Source organism: Octopus sinensis, linkage group LG9 (assembly GCF_006345805.1).
Source record: "Octopus sinensis linkage group LG9, ASM634580v1, whole genome shotgun sequence".
NCBI classification, from domain to species: Eukaryota; Metazoa; Mollusca; class Cephalopoda; order Octopoda; family Octopodidae; genus Octopus; species Octopus sinensis.
The window spans coordinates 28,855,103-28,872,933 of record NC_043005.1 but is presented as its reverse complement, the minus strand read 5'-3'; the positions used below and the strand labels follow the sequence as shown (position 1 = coordinate 28,872,933).

At 37.1% G+C, this 17,831-nt stretch overlaps 1 protein-coding gene across 2 annotated transcripts in view; it reads right to left on the bottom strand.

The window, feature by feature from the left end:
• LOC115215807 (chitinase domain-containing protein 1) overlaps positions 1-17,831 on the bottom strand; it is a 21,121-nt gene extending 3,290 nt beyond the window's left edge. The window contains exons 1-10 of one of the 2 annotated variants that reach the window (XM_029785110.2): positions 17,676-17,831; positions 14,155-14,283; positions 11,144-11,293; positions 8,866-8,998; positions 7,598-7,639; positions 6,025-6,131; positions 4,682-4,743; positions 4,024-4,116; positions 3,466-3,561; positions 619-774 (exon numbers count right to left, since the gene is read on the bottom strand). In XM_029785110.2, the coding sequence (XP_029640970.1) occupies positions 619-774; positions 3,466-3,561; positions 4,024-4,116; positions 4,682-4,743; positions 6,025-6,131; positions 7,598-7,639; positions 8,866-8,998; positions 11,144-11,293; positions 14,155-14,262 (947 nt within the window). In that variant the 5' untranslated portion in view covers positions 14,263-14,283; positions 17,676-17,831. Of the gene's footprint in view, positions 1-618; positions 775-3,465; positions 3,562-4,023; positions 4,117-4,681; positions 4,744-6,024; positions 6,132-7,597; positions 7,640-8,865; positions 8,999-11,143; positions 11,294-14,154; positions 14,284-17,271; positions 17,413-17,675 lie in introns of those variants that run through there. The other variant, XM_029785111.2, reaches the window with a different exon arrangement.

The following is a 17,831-nucleotide window of genomic DNA, read 5'->3' as shown; positions in this document are numbered from 1 at the left end:
AAATTGAGAAAATCAAAAAATATCAACTAGCTTGTGGCTGGAAGATAAGTTTATTCAAAGTAGCTGTCTTCAGCTTCCATCATGCCTGAAGACAGCTCTGAAACCTGGTGCATGCATTCCTAACCGAGCTCCTGGGAAGTAAGTAAGTAATGTAAAAGAGTTGCTTTGAGTCCTATGACTTCTACGGCCGCCACCTAGTTTCCATAGGTGACCAAGACCACAACATTACCCCTGAATAAGATACAAGTTAGTCACAAGTTTTTTTCATTTGCAACTGAGAGGGCTGGCGCAACATAAAAATGAAGTGTTTTTGCTCATGAACACAACGCACCACCCAGTCCTGGCATCGAAATCATGATCGGACAATTGTGACTGCAACACTTTAACTCTACTAAGACATGCCTTTAAGAATATTTTTACTATTTTAAAATTGTAATGTGTTTTTTCATCAATGACTCATCAGACTGTACAGAAATACCACTTGAAGATGACTGACAAATAAACATGAACAGACTACAGAGTGTGATATGGTCTTCAACTAGTGTAGGTTGTAGCCATGCTTGGCTATTGACTCTCTGGTTCCTTCTTAACTTGGATATGAAATATCTTAATACTAACTTGTTTCCAATAATTGGGTCTCCGGATCCAGGAACAAAATCATAACCATAGAAATTGAATCCAAGTAAGATTTTCTTTCTTAATGTTGTATTTAATAACGGTACCAAATTCTCAACACACATTTTCATCCAAGCAAGAGGGCTGTTTGGACCAGGTCTGTGAATAATTAAAATAAAATGTAAAAATTTGTGTTAACTAAACAATGCGACATTTTGAAATTTGAATGCAAACTAAATATATAAAAACAGACCGAGAGATGAATATGATTGAGTGTCTATATTTTAGATACATATATACAAATATTTATATAAATGCTTGTGTGTGTGTATAACAACATAGGCACAGGTATGTTATAGGTGCACATGTGATTGTGTAGTCAAAACAGAATGGTTTTGGGTTCAGTTCTGCTGTGTTGGCCCCATGTGGAGTGGATTTAGTTTTCAGGATCATGAAAGAAACTTGCCACATGCGAGTGAATTTCTATTTCTCCTCATCTTCACATGTTTTTGCTAATCATAAACAAGGGCCTCACTAAGTGTCAACAGTTTGCAGTCCACTTAGCATGTTCAAGCTTCTCAAGATGTTGCATGAGTTTTGTAAGCAAAACACTCATTCTCAAATAGTGTTGGTTCTCTCTAGTTCTTAATTGGAAAAAGGTGGGTGTTGGAGTAATCAAGGGCATCTGGTCCAACATATCCTTAGTTGAGACTTGTAAGCATGGAAAAAGAGACATTAAAATGACAATGACAGTGTGTATACATATTATATATATTCTTTTACTTCTTTGTCACGTGACTGTAGCCAAGCTGGAGCACTGCCTTTAGTCAAACAAATCAACCCCAGGACTTATTCATTGCAAACCTAGTACTTATTCTATTGGTCTCTTTTGCCAAACTGCTAAGTTACGGGGACATAAAGGCACCTGCATTGGTTGTCAAGCGATGATGGGGGGACAAACAGACACACACATATATATATGTATGACGGGCTTCTTTCAGTTTCTGTCTACCAAATCCACTCACATGGCTTTGGTTGACCTGAGGCTATAGTAGAAGAGGCTCAAGGTGCCACGCAATGGGACTAAACCCAGAACGATGTGGTTGGTAAGCAAGCTACTTATCACACAGCCACTCCTGCACCTGGAAAGAAATAGAGAGAGACTAAGAGACAGTGTAAATTATCTTATTCCTCTCTTACTTTATCTTCAGTTTATTTAAATTAAGTTATTAATAGGTTCATGTTAATCATTGCTATATAACAGAATGCCATCACCATCATCAACATCTTTTAATGTCTGAGTTTCTGTCCTAAAATGAGGGAAGTCAGATCTGCAAAACTGCATATAAATGTCCCATCTGATCTTGCAATTTTTCATTACTTTTGCTCCATATTTTCTCAGTCTTTCTCCACCACAGACATCATGCACTACCAATATTTGACACCATCCATCCACATCACATATCTATACCATTCCAAACAGTGGAAGGAATCCAGAGTAGAGGGAGACCAAGGAAGACATGGGATGAGGTGGTGAAGCATGACCATCGAACATTGGGCCTCACACAGGCAATGACAAAAGATCCGGCAAATAAAGTGAGTTCACAGCTGTAACATATGCCAGTGTTGCATAACCAGCTCACTCAAAAGTACCTTGGATCGGAGGGCGACATGCTTGAGGAGACCTGTTGAGTCAAGTACATCAAAACCAAAATCAAATGGAAATTGTAGTTGTGATCCCCATGCCAGCAACACGTAAAAAACACAATCCAAACGTGGCCAATGCCAGCGCTGCCCTATCTGGCTTCCGTGCTGGTGGCACGTAAAAACCACCAACTGATCGTGGTCGTTGCCAGCACCCCTGGCCCCTGTGCCGGTGGCACATAAAAAGCACCCACTACACTCTTGGACGGGCATCCAACTGTAGAAACATTGCCAGATCAGACTAGAGCTTGGTGCGGCCTCCTGGCTTCCCAGACCCCAATCAAACCGTCCAACTCATGCCATCATGGAAAACAGACGTTAAATGATGATGAAATGACACTGCTTGTATAATGGTAACATTTGTTATCAGCTGTCATCCACACACAATAGGCTACTTTGAATTTCCACCAACCAAATCACTCACAAAGCTTTGATCAGGGGTGGGAGTGGAAGAACCCATAGTTGAAGACACTTGTCCAAGATGTCACTGAAACTGAATCTGAAACCGTATATTTGAGAAACAAGCTTCTTAACCACAGAGCCAGCCATGCCTGTCTTTTCACACATGTTTTTTTTTACCTGCTGCCATGGTTTGTACATGTCTACAAATGAGGACTCTATGGTGTTACATGAACATCTAAAGCCTATACCATCCACATTACAATGAAGAAATACAGCTAAGTCAGTGAAATGCTACAATTTCTGATAGCAAAATGCCTTCACCACCATTGTCATTTACTGTCTGTATTCCATGTTGGCATAGGATAAATGGTTTGATAGGATCTATCATGTCAGAATGATAGCTTTGGCATGGTTTCTACAGCTCAATGGCCTTCCTAATGCCAACCACTTTACAAAGTGGACTGGGTGCTTTTTTGTGTCACCAAGTAGCTGGCAAGACAACACCCCTCAATTGATGGGGGTGCTGTACTGAGGGAGGTGTAATATTGAGGGGGGAGATAGTATCGAGGGAAGTGATTTATGTTAGGGATTGATGGACGAATGTATGATAAAAACAGGATAAGGTATCTTATTGTGGAGGAGATACATGGCTAACCCAGCTGGAAAAGGAAAGAAGACTTTGGTGATAAGGTGTCAAAATAACCACAAAGTATAACAGGAACCCATTAAAATACTGTTACTTACTTATATGAATTTGAATAGTCATATGTCATCAAACTGAATTGATCTATGTGAGGTGAAAGAGCATCAAAGTCCTTCTTGTTGAACATGCCTTCGGTTCTGTAATAGAACAACACTGGTTATTATAACAGCCTCTCTAACACAAAATTAACATGCCATTATTAATCCCTAATATTAATCTATTCTAATTTAATTAAATTCTATGTCTTTGTGCAGCTGAGGATTGCTCTACATTTTAAATTGATGTAATGATTGCATTGTTCAATTAAATGGAGTTGCATACATAAAAGATATATAAAAAAATGTTAGGTGACCACAGCAAAGTCTCAAAAGCAAGAGTTTGGTAGTCATTTGAGATTACAACTAAAATATTATTTCACTACAATAAATATAAACACATTTGAGTTATAGAATTTTATACATAGAACTGTTTTACTAAATGGGAAATATTCTACATAAATTAAAAATATCTGAAAGGAATACAAAATGGTTAAATGGTTTTCAGAAATTGAAAGCATGTTTTCATGTATTGGTACAAAAGGAAAAAAAAAAAATTCTTACCCCGATTCAGAAGATGGCGGTATAACAAGAATAAGAACACGACCAGCTTCACGGAACATCTGTCCCATATGGGTCAAAAAATGAATCAAATCCCTGGAAAATTGCAAAAATAATAAAGACACCATAAATATGTGTGAGTGTGTATACACATAAACACACACACACACACATATATATATATATATATATATACACACACATACATACACGGGATGAAGTACTGAAGACTGATTTCAAGATGCACCAACCGATCGTGGCCATTGCCAGCCTTCCCTGGCACGTATAAAGCACCCACTACACTCATGGAGTAGTTGGTGTTAGGAAGGCATCCAGCTGTAGAAACACTGCCAGATCAGACTGGAGCCTGGTGCAACCTCCTGGCTTCCCAGACCCCAGTCGAACCGTCCAACCCATGCTAGCATGGAAAACGGACATTAAACGATGATGATGATATATATATACGATGGGCTTCTTTCAGCTTCTGTCTACCAAATCCACTCACAAGGCTTTGGTTGGTCTGAGGTTATAGTAGAAGACACTTGCCCAAGGTGCCATGTGGTTTGTAAGTAAGCTGCTTACTACACAGCCACTCCTGCACCTATATCAGAATATTTTTGTAGAAATTCAATTCTTAATGTTTGTAAAAGATATAACTTACGTTTTACGGTGTCCACCAAGTTGAGACCAAATCTCCAAGACTATTCCATGAAAATTTTGATTCTAAATTGAAAGCAGAATAACGATTCCTTTATTTCAGCCACAAGGACAACATAAATACATATAATAGGGTACAAAAACAGATCAATGAATTTTAGAGTGTATATACACAAATTACAATGTTAATTGATATGGTTGCTTGATCTGTTAGAAATAGCAGGCATATAAAAAAAAAACAAAAAAAAAAACAAAGGATAGTAATGATGGCTGGAATTCCTTTGATCATTGATTTATTTAATCAGCAATCACCTATGGCTGAACAACAACAAAGGCATTAATCTATATTACTTTGTAAGGGTCCAGGTATGTAAAAACTATAACTATGGAGTGAAACTGAAGACCTCATCTGTTATAGGCACAACATTTATATTATTAATAAAACATTTGGTTGGGAAATTCTGTTATGTGTTTCAGCCCTGTGGCTGTGGCCATGCTGAGGTACTGCCAGTGATTATTTATTTATAGACTGAGTGACTGATTGAATGGGTGGGTTGGAAGGTGGATGGAAAGTTGAGTGTGTGTGTATGTAATAACTGATATACTTTTTTAAAAGTCATGGCCCAGTGGGCCAGCAACTAGAGTGCATTAAGAACAAAGTCCCTTGCATTGAGTTAGACACACCTTTGTCACTGTCACCTGAAATACAGTGAACCAAGGATTGGGCCTGTTGGGAACATGGGACCAATGACAATATTTATTGTTCCCTAATAGTAATACAGTGGTATCATAATTAAAATTGCTGATGTCTGAATAAAAATATCTGCTGGTAGAGAACTAACTTGTAGTTAAACCACCACATCAACAACAATGAAGAAAACTATGTGGACTCTAATCTTCTTCAAATTATACCCTATCCTAATCCTTTTGATATGAACTGACCTGATATTGCCCTTGTTTCTAGGATACAAACTACTGGTTTTAAAGTAATTTAAATCAAAACCTTCCATCAAAATTTCATATTAATTCATTTTCAAACATCAACTTAATAATAATCAAGTTATTTTGTTATATACTTTATTATTTTCATAATTAATTGGAACAAAGGCAGAAATACAGAAAGAAAAGGGTTTAAAAAAAGAGAGAAGACAGATTAGATAAGTAGTCCTAGACTATGTTCAAATAAAAGACACATTAGATAAGTTGTAGAGATATAATATGCTTGAATGAAAAACAGGATGGTGACAGCTTGAAGATCTTTATTCATAGACATACTGGATGGAAACTGATCTGGAAGTAAACTACAAAATCAACAACAAGACAGCACTGCTTGATAGTAAGCCATACCTTAATAAACTTTAAAATAGTTTCAACACAATCTTCAATTTCATCTTCACTGGAGAATAAGTGAAGATAATCTTCCCCAGTCCAACCATCAAACAACATTCGAGGAACTGTGGTAGATATAAAAGAAATAGTTAATATAATCATTATACAAAAGATGTTACATTTAAGTAACTGTGATAAATATAAAGGATCTAGTTATATAGGGAACTGTGGTAGACATAAAGGAATATATAGGGAAGTGTGGTAGATATAATGGAACTTGTTATATAGGGAACTGTGATAAATATAAAGAAACTTGTTATATCAGAAACTGTGATAAATATAAAGGAACCTGTTATATAGGGAACTATGATGAATGATATGTCCTGCATTATGATGATGAAACTTTGTTGTCTGCATGACTTGCTCATGCGGGACACCTCACCGACTGACACTGCTTGCAGTATCTGTCCACCATTTATCAGTAGTGGAACAGACCACTTCTGACTTGGGTGTGCCCACCACATCTCTGTTTTGAGATTTTTTTCTCTTTCACACCGCATTATTTTTTTCTTCATTTCTTCTTCCACACACAATTATTTTTCTCTCCAGAATGCCGCAGGTAGTACCAGTCTACATTGCTTACCAGTAACACTACTGACATATAGCAACCTGACTAAAATCCTTCACATGGACGTATTATTATTATCATTTCTTCCACACAATTATTTTTCTCTCCAGAATGCTGCAGGTAGTATCACTTTACACTGTTTACTGGTGGTTCTACTAACACATAGCGAACTGACTTAAATCCTTCTTCAAATTTTCACTGCGTGTAGTTGTGCCTTCCTACATGGTCCATCAGTGTTCTTTGACCTCTCGTCACCACTGATCATCATCTTCATTTAACGTCCGCTTTCCATGCTAGCATGGGTTGGACGATATGACTGAGGACTAGCGAACCAGATGGCTGCGCCAGGCTCCAATCTGATCTGGCAGAGTTTATACAGCTGGATGCCCTTCCTAATGCTAACCACTCTGAGAGTGTAGTGGGTGCTTTTACGTGCCACCGGCACAAGGGCTAGTCTGGCGGTACTGACAATGGCCATGCTTGAAATGGTGTTTTTTTTTTACATGCCACCTGCACAGGAGTCCGTCCAGCAGCACTGGCAACGACCTCGCTCTAATGTTTTGTTCACGTGCCACCAGCACAAGTGCCAATAAGGCGACGCTGGTAACGATCACGTTCAAATGGTGCTTTTTATGTGCCACCGGCACGGAAGCCAGACAGCTGCTCTGGCAGTGATCCCGCTCGGATGGAGCTTTTAGCACTCAACTGTAGTATAGGGGCACTGTATAGTGTGGGATCTAGTGTACTTGTGCACAGTAAACAGTATGGGATGTAGTGTATTAGCACTGAATGTACAGTGTGTGGTATACACTACGGAGCAAACAGTGTAGTATAAATTAAACAAATGAAGATTACTGGATATGTGAGGTGGTGAATCAGTTCAGCATCTCTATGGAATCTGATCAAGGATTCTTAATAACAACATTTACAACATTAATTAGTTCTTGGGTAAATATAACTCACAGATTTTAGTATTACGACCTTTTGTGACCTCTTCAATCCAATCTGCAAAAGAAAATATATTCAATAAGAGAAAATTCTAAATTAAGATTTATGTTAAATATGAGAAATATTTATGTGGATCAATGAATACAGCTAGGGTGGTCGTGGTGGGAATACTATTGATTAAACCTATATCTTATTACATACACCTGTATACACCTCATAGTATTTGCTTGGTCAGCGAGTTCCTTTAGTAGAGGTCATTCAGTGAAGACCATTGGTTTTGTTGCTGATATTTAAACACAACACCAAATGCATCAATCTCACCAGCCTGGGAGATGCTACAAATGTTCTGGTTACACAGCACCCTCTGCTGAATACAAACAACACCACCACTCACACACCTGTATACACACTATATATGTATAAGCATCATCATCATCATCATTTAACGTCCATTTTCCATGCTGGCATGGGTTGGACGGTTTGATCAGAGCTGCACCAAGTTCCAGTCTGATTTGCTATTGTTTCTATAAATGGATGCCCTTCCAAACAGCAACCACTTCACAAAGAGTATTGGGGGTGGACATCTTCCATAGCACATCCCTGTCATCATCATTTAATGTCTGCTCTCCATGCTGGCATGGGTTAGACAGTTTGACTGGAGCTGACGAGTCAGAGAGCTGCACCAGGTTCCAGGCTCAATTGCCATGGTTTACTACAGATGGATGCCCTTCTAGCTGATATGTAGACATCATCATCATCATCAATTAACGTCCGTTTTCCATGCTGGCATGAGTTGGACGGTTTGACTGAAGCCTGGAGAGCCAGTGGCTGCACCAGGCTAGGTTGATGTTAGGAAGGGCCAATAAACCATGCCAAATCAAACTGGAGTCTGGTGCAGCTCCTCATCTTACTAGCCCTGGTTAAACTGTCCAACCCATGCCAGCATGGACAACAAACATTAAATGATGATGATGAGATTTTATATATATATCATCATTTAGCGTCCGTTTTCCATGCTAGCATGGGTTGGACGGTTTAACTGGGGTCTGTGAAGCCGGGAGGCTTCATCAGGCCCAGTCAGATTTGGCAGTGTTGACTGGGCCTGATGAAGCCTCCCATATATATATAGTAAGGGAGAGAAAGTAAAAGACATAAATCATTTAACGCACACACAAATATGATAATTATTTCTATTAATGTTGATTATAGTTGTGACCAGAAACAAATCAACACGGTTCCAATAGTGACAACAATAACAAGGACAATGTCAGAAATATAATTACTTCTATCAATGTCATGTTCTCCTTGTACAACGTAAGCACCACTTGGTCTTCTCTTCACTTGTAACCAGACTGGAGAAACGTAAGTAAACTTGTTGCCAAATTGTCTTGCTAAGTCATAACCATGTGAATTCCACTGCAATCAATGATAACATCATTAATTCATTTAATTTTATTAAAGGAAAAAACTTCATTATTTACATTTGACGGATATTTGTCCTCATCTTGTTTCTTGTTAACACAACATTTCAGTGGATGTACCCTCCAGCCTTCATCAGGTGTCTTGAAGAAATTTGGAACCTGGGTTCTCATTCCTAAGGTATTTTTCAATGTTGTTGTTATTATTATTCAGGTCATTGCTGGGAATCAAACTTGGAATCTTGGGGTTAGTAGTCTGTGCTCTTAACCACTACGCCATATGCCCGTGGTTAAGAGCGTGGGCTATTAACCCCAAGATTCCGAGTTCGATTCCAGGCAATGACCTGAATAATAATGATGATGATGATGATGATAATTATAATAATAATAGTAGTAAGTAGTAGTAGTAGTAGTAATAGTAGTAATAATAATAACAACTACATCAAAAAATACCTTAGGAATGAGAACCGAAGTTCAAAATTTCCCCAAGACATCTGATGAAGGCTGGAGGGTATATCAGCTGAAATGTTGTGTTAACAACAAACAAGATGAGGACAAATATTCATCAAATGTAAATAATGTGCATAATTCCTCATCTCTTAATTATAGAACTGAAAGGAAAAAACTGTTTAACCCTAGGAGACAAAAATGTCCAACTTTAATGTCCTATTGCAATATTTGAAGCTACTTTCCAAATCCCATCTTAAATTACCTATAATTTGACTTTCATTAAATTATATTCTAAACACAAATTTCATATTGCCAACATACACCTGACTTCTGTTATTCCCCATCTCAGTTTATCAATATATCATTGCTGTTATGTTAAACTGTCGTATGTCCAAATTTGGCCAAATGTGTTTTTTTTCAATATTTATTTTGCTTGCAATAGCTGGTTCTTTTCGTCAAACTATCGTATCCCCAGCTGCTTCAGATGCCAAGATATCAAAATTGTCAAAGTGTAGTACAACAGTTTTGCTATGGAATGGTGAAACTATTTTTTTATTTTCTGAAAAAGCAATGTTTTGGACTTACAATACTTTTGCATAATAGCAATGATATATACAGGGTGTTTGGCCTAAATTGGATAATTTTTTTATGTCTCCTTGTTTTCAAGAACAGCTTCATGTATTGGTGAAGAATCAACAGTGTTGGAGATTTTGAAGTTGAGGAAAAAGTTAGTTGACATGGAGGACAAATCCATCTGAATATATTGAAAAAGAGTTATTTGTATCATGATAATTCACACTGACCATTAAAATGCCAACATCACGACTGCTGCTCAATGCTCTGTGAACACTGTACAGGCTGTAAGACATGACATGCAACAACATTGTGAAGCCATTCTGATTGCATCTGCCAGAATTCATTGCATTGTTGAAAGAGGCTTTAGGCTCAATTCAAATGTCCATGACAAGCTGCTGGAGACTGGTCAAACTCTGGTTGGAGAGGGTTACTGCTGGAAGGCCATGTATAGCAGTAGGATTTGACTCTTTGCTATACCTCTTGAAAGTGTCAGAAGTGGTTGTTGGAGAATTTCTGACTTCACTGGCCCCCTAATTTCCCTGATTATAATCCCCTGGATTACCATGTGTGGGGTGCAGTTGTGAAAGACACTAACTACTCTGCAACACTAAGGTTGGGTTAGTGGCCAAGAGCAAGGAGGTGTTCAAAGATCTTACCAGGGACACACAGTAAGGAATGCATGCACCAAGTTCTGAAGTTGTCTTGAAGCCAGGGTGGAAGCTGAATGTGGCTACATTGGATAGACTGTTAGTTCCCAGCCATAATTTTGTTGATATTTTTTGATTTTCTCAAATTGTTTTATTTTTGGATATTGTGTTTTCTTTCCTTTTTATGCAAACTGTCAAATTTAGCCCAAATACCTCGTATAAATATATTTGTCTTTTAAGTTAGGATCCAAACACCATCTTAATATCATAATTTACCAATATACATTTGTATTTTCTAATAGTATTTTTCAGATAATATCTTATTATATGTTAAAGAATGAAATCTCTCAGAAATTTTCAATTATTTTCCAAATTAACTGAAATGCACAAAAGACTGGTCAAGAAAAATTTAAACAATGAAACAATTATTCAAGTGCAAACAACCATGGAAAGTAATTAAAATGACTAACTGGTGTAACGTAGGCCAAAGTTTCTCCACGGAAATTCTTCACTTCACGTCTTGTGTCGCAATAAATACCATGTTCTTTGATTATGTCTTTCGCTTTCACCTGTTCAGTGACAAGACCTCGTTGTATGACTGTTTTATCAGAGAGTTTAGGCTGAAAGATGGACACACAGGTGAGATTATACAGCAAAATGGATATGGGTTGTTTGAGAGAGTGAGAGAGAGAGAGGCAAAGAGTCAGTAAAATAAAACATCTAACATTGGTGTACATAAAAGTCACTGTTACATGAACAATGATATTTTAACAGAAATGTACTGAATTCAAAACTTTAGCCAACAAGGGATAACCCAGACTGTGATGGTGATGAGGGTACTTTCATTCATTTCTAGTGATTCAAACAGAACACAACTAAGGTGTGGGTGGGGTATATCTAAAGCTGGTGGTCTGGGGTACTGTTTATATGATGGAGAATTGAACTACATTTAAACAGAAGGTTCCAATGTGTATCACTTGTTCCCCAGATATATTGTATGGTTTTTGACAAAATGAGCTGGAGATTATCCCAGCTTTTATGACAATGGTTGGATTACAGACTTTTCATTCTCTAGATAGTAACACTGACCAATACTTTTTAAGGTTTTTACTAATGGTAAGATTTGAACTCCTGTGAGAAAATTGCAGTATAATCCATTTTCAGTATGAAGATATACTCAATTTTATTGGCTTTTAATCCAAATGAAGCCATATGCTGTAAGATGTAAAATACAATTAACATTAGTCACATCATATTGTGTACAGGGAGTGATTTGAAAAGTTTCTATTTCTCTAAATCAAAGAGAACTCAGATTTATGGAACTACAAACTGAAAAAATGCATTTTTTTATCAGATGTTTTTCAACTGAGGATTTTAACTAAAAACAATTTTCAAAATGAAATCAAATATTCCTTTACTGGGTTTATGCATTGGACTGTAGCCATGCTAAGACCCTGTCTTTAAGAGTTTTTGCTGTTCACGTTGATACCAGTAACTATTCCAGCCTGGATTTTGCTTTAACCCTTTCGTTACCAACCCAGCTCAAACAGGCTCTGGCTCTGTATTACAAATGTCTTGTTTTCATCAGTTTTGAATTAAAATCTTCCACCAAACCTCAGTCACAATTTATTTTCCTAACACTAGCTGAATGATAACTAAGTTATTTTACTAAATTCTTTGTTATATTTAAAATAATTGAAAGAAACAGAGCATCTCAAAAAAAAATACTGTAATGAAAGGGTTAATCACCTCTATTTACCAAAAGGTAAAGATTTTAAAATAAACACTCACACCATCAGTAAACCCAACAGCCCACACACTTAGGTGCAGTCACGGCTGAGTGGTTAAGAAGTTAGCTTTGCAACTACAACATTCCAGATACAGACCCACTGTATGGCATGTGTCTTCTACTACAACCCCGGGCTGACCAGACACTTGTTAGTGGGATTTGGTATGTAGAAACTGAAAGAAGCTTGTTGTGTATATATATTCTTTTTTTTTTTCACTTGTTTCAGTCATTTGACTGCGGCCATGCTGGAGCACCGCCTTTAGTCAAGCAAATCGACCCTGGGACTTATTCTTTATAAGCCCAGTACTTATTCTATCGGCCTCTTTTGCTGAACCGCTAAGTGACGGGGACATAAACACACCAGCATCGGTTGTCAAGCAATGCTAGGGGGACAAACACAGACACACAAACACACACACACATATATATACATACATATATACGACAGGCTTCTTTCAGTTTCCGTCTACCAAATCCACTCACAAGGCATTGGTCAGCCCGGGGCTATAGCAGAAGACACTTGCCCAAGATACCATGCAGTGGGACTGAACCCAGAACCATGTGGTTGGTTAGCAAGCTACTTACCACAGCCACTCCTGCACCTGATGATACATCATCATCGTTGTTCAACATCTATTTTCCTGGCATGTGGTTTGACAAGAGCTGACCAGATTTCAATTGTCTGTTGTGGCATGGTTTCTATGGCTGAATGCTCTTCAAACTACATAACAGAGTGTGTTGGGTGCTTTTCATGTGCCACTGGCACAGGTGCATCTATGCAGCACCAGCATGAGTGCATTTTACTTGGCTTGATGCATCATCTCAAGTACAGCAAACCACAACTCCTAGTTCCTTATCATTCCTCAGAGAGGCCCAGCCTCCGAGGATCCTTTCTCACCACTTTGTCCCATGTCTTCCTGAGTCAACTTCTTCCACTAGTACCCTCCACAATTAGAGCTCAGCACTTCTTTATGCAGCTGTCCTCATCCATATGCATCACATGACCAAACCAATGCAGTCTTCTCTCTTGCGCACATCTGATGCCTCTTACAGCCAGCTATCCTCTTAAATCATTTACACTCTGTCATGCATGCACACTACCATTACCCATCCAGCAGAACATGCTAGCTTCATTTCTTTCAAGCCTCTGCAAGTTCTCGGTAGTTAAAGCCTATGTTTCACTACCATGCAGCATAGTTGTATGTACACATGCATCATACAATCTGCCTTTCATTCTGAAGGAGAGGCCCTTAGTTACCAACAAAGGTAGAAGCTCTCTTGACTTTGCTCAGCCCATTTTCATTCCATAAACTACACTATCAGAACTCCCCCCACCACTGCTGACTTGGTCTCCAAGGTAAAAGAAGCTATTTACTTCTAATGACCCTCCACCTACCCACCCATTTGAAGAACTCTATTGTCTGCATATGTTTAATGCTTATTGTACCTACACATTTGCCACATGCAAAGTTCTTCTGCATATACAACATATATGAGTTATTGATATATGGCCTTAGTAAAATTTCTGAGACAAGTCAACATCTTTCAGACATTATTACAAACACTTTCCATCCCCAGTTTTCAAAAGGTTTTACTTTCGAACCATATAACTGGTCCCTTAGTACCAGTTTTTAAGAAGTAATGTAACAATTTTACTCCCTCACAATTCAAACTTTGCAAAGATAATCTTACTTTTACTTCTTTTGGCTTCTTCTTCTTCTTGTCACTCTGTGATAATGTTGCAAACACAGGCGAAAGTAGGCATACTATGGTCACATAGAGAAGCAGAAAATGCTTCATGCTGTCTCACTTGAAGTGTCACTAAAATATTGAAGTAGAAAACATAACAAAACTCAGCATTATACAGTAACAAATCATCAAAGGTGGGCACCATTAATCGAAAAGTTAATTTCGTTAACCATTTACCAAAAAGTTAACTTCAACAACTGTTAATCAGTTAATTATTTTCTAATGTAACAGAAGTTATCAATAAACTGCTAACATTAATTTTTCTTATAAAAGAAAAAAAAAAAAAGACAGTTTTTGCTCTAAAACCACCTGAAAACACTTTTAAAAAGCGTCAAAACTATAAAATCTGTTAACTTCAATTGAACTGAAGTGAACTTAAGTTGACTTGAGTTAACGGAAGTTAATTAGTCCGATAATGATTTCCGAAATTAACTTTGTTAATTAACAGATTAATAGTTTGGTGCTCAGGTTTGCAAATCATAATGAATGACAGTTTAGGCATAATACCAGCAATTCTGGTGGGGAAAGAGTCAAGTCAGCCACACTGATTCCATTACTTGACTTGTATTTAATTGTACCAACATTGAAAGAATAAAAGGCAAAATTGATTTGGGTCAGATTTGAACTCAGAATACAAAGAGCCTGAAGAAATGCCTCTAAGCACTTTATCTGTTGTGCTAACAATTTTGTCAGCTCATGTCTTATGATAAATCATAATAATCAGCAACAGTAAAATATAATAAACAAACATTAGAATACAATGCAATGATGTGATACAAACACACTGTATGTTGGTGAACATAGGCATGCATAACTAACTAACAATTAAACCATTATATACCCAAGAATCACCATTATTGCAGCTGTTATCATGACATTTTTATGTAGAGAACAATTACCATAGTGACAAGAAAAATATTTTATTATAAGTTACTGAATATAAATTACCAACATACAGGCTGTCCACATAGGTCAGGCTATATTCCATCAGAACAAGAAAGGGTTTATAAACCATTATTATTACTGTGTCCTTATGTCTGTCACACACATGTACAATAATAGCAATGGTTTCTAATGTGGGCAGAAGGTCAACAATTTTGAGGTGAAGAGTAAATCAATGCTACTGACCCTAGTACTTGACTTATGCCTAATTTTTACGATGAAAGGCTTAAGTTGACTCCAGTGTGATTTTAACTCATTATTTCCCTTTGATATATATATTCAATTAGAGGTTAAATTAACCTCATTAAGGGATGCTGTCATCCAATGAATTACTGGTTCAATACCTAATATTTGTTGTGAATAATAATATTCATAAAACAATAGGTTTATATATAAATATAGCAGATAGATATGGAGGATGATAGTACATGTGGTAAGACCACTGTTGATAAAGACCCATTCAATCTGGGCAAGGAGAAACAGACATAAAAATGATGACGCATAATACAGTTATAGGTATACAATGTCTGGATAAATGGTAGGATGGTCAAAGCCACATCGTAAGTCTGTTGGATCAGGGATGACCTGGGGCTAAATAATATTTGCAGACTTCGACAATGATGGCTGAAGGTAGACTGGGGAGTTGGGAAGATTGAAGTTAGTTTACTAGAGGATCATGGTATTTAACTCCATGCAGTTTCAGTTTTTAAAACACATATAGCATTGGATAATGTAGTTCCAGCTACACTATCAGAAAAGGCAGGATGGTCAGAGCTAAAACATTCATTGATCAGGGATGACCTGCAGTTAAACAACATTAAATTGTACAAAATGATGTGATAAAGGAGGAGGGTTCTCAGTTGAGAATAATCCAAACAGTTTGAAAAGCAAATAACAGAGATCAAGGGGCTCTGTTAGTGGTGATAAGCAACACCACCAACTGGTTTAGCATGCAATGAAGGATATATATATATATATATATATATATACACACATACACACAGTGGCAGACTGGACTGGTTGCCAGCTTGCCCATGGCAAGTGGGCCCCTGTACCACTAGAATCCATATATGGGGTCCCATCCTCTTGAGTCTGAGAATTTTTTTATTCACTCCTGGAAGAATGCATTATTTTAGCCTGGCTGTGTCTGTAGACAGTTGAAAAGAATACTTTTGACAAAAAAAAAATTAATAATAATAAATGATAGCATTGTAGTTGCGGGTGGGCCCCCCTTAGTGTCCTGGCAACCAATATTTTTAGACCCAGTCCGCCATAAATAGGCGATCTTACGGTACTCATAAAGAAATTTAGCCATATAGATACGAGCACTGTATACAATAATTTCATTATATATATATATATATGATATATTTTCGTGTATAGTTAACATATTCAACAGAAAATGGATGTGTCCCGTTGTTGCACCATACAGATATAATACACACGTATGTGTGTATGATGGGGTGGGCCAATTTGTCGAACATGTATATCAACAACCTCCTTTATATAAATCGAAAGATACTAATAAAGAAACATGCTACTTTCATCAATTTGCAAATAAATCATACTGAGTTAATTCCCGTGTTAAGATGTAATTTTATAGACACGGTATAATACATCTTAGAATTTTGCCAGACAATCGGAGATTCAGACGTATATAGTAAACACAATACTTTATGAGCAAACGAACCTGAGATTATTTAAGCTAATTAAAATGTCTTGATTAATGTTTTTCGATATTTTTATTAACACTAAGACAACACCATGCTTAAGAATGTTTGTAAACACTCCGGGAGTGCAGCGTGTCATCTCTATGCGGTCTCCTGTTTTGTACAGGGAGGTCGTTGTTTATGTTCGACACCTATATATATAATTATTATTATTAATCGATAGAAGTTAGACTGAAGGGCTGAAAGTTTAGTGCATTGATACTTACGAAAAGAAATTCTCGACTTGTGAGTCACAGATTTCTACCGATTAATAATAATAATAAAAACTATATATACATATATAAACTCATGTTTTGAGATCTATTTTCCTATGTCACCAAAGATTCAGATGCATGTGGTCTGCATTACAGACAAGCTATGTACTTCAATCGAAGGGTTATCAACGTACGTTAGGTTGAATGTGCTGTTCGTAGAGTAAATATATCTAACGGATGATAATAAAGATAAATTTCAGTCATCAACATTTGTTGTTTATGAAGTAGCCACGTCGTTCAGATGAAAGCAACCGGTGAAAGAAATAAAATTTCCCGCCTTCTAAAAACTATGAATATATCTTTGTTTCTCTCCCTCCTCCAACACACACACACATATATCTATCTATATATACACACACACATTATATATATATATATATATATCTGACTTTCACTATGCATACATGCCTCATTTCCAGTGTGTATATATTAGTATTTATACATAGTCTCTTTCAAATGTTTAATACAACATCTAGTTTGCTTGCAATTCCTTTTCTTGTCTGATTATTAATATCTTTATTTTAATAAAATTACATACCTGCGAATCCCTTACAGTTAAATAGTTTCGTCTTAGCACAGTGAATTTCTTACAATAAATAATGTTTTAGTTCTGTTCTCACCGCTTCACATTTTTCACGTTTCCCTCCTCCTCTCACTCATTTTTACCTCCTCCCTCGCTCTCTTTCTCGTACTT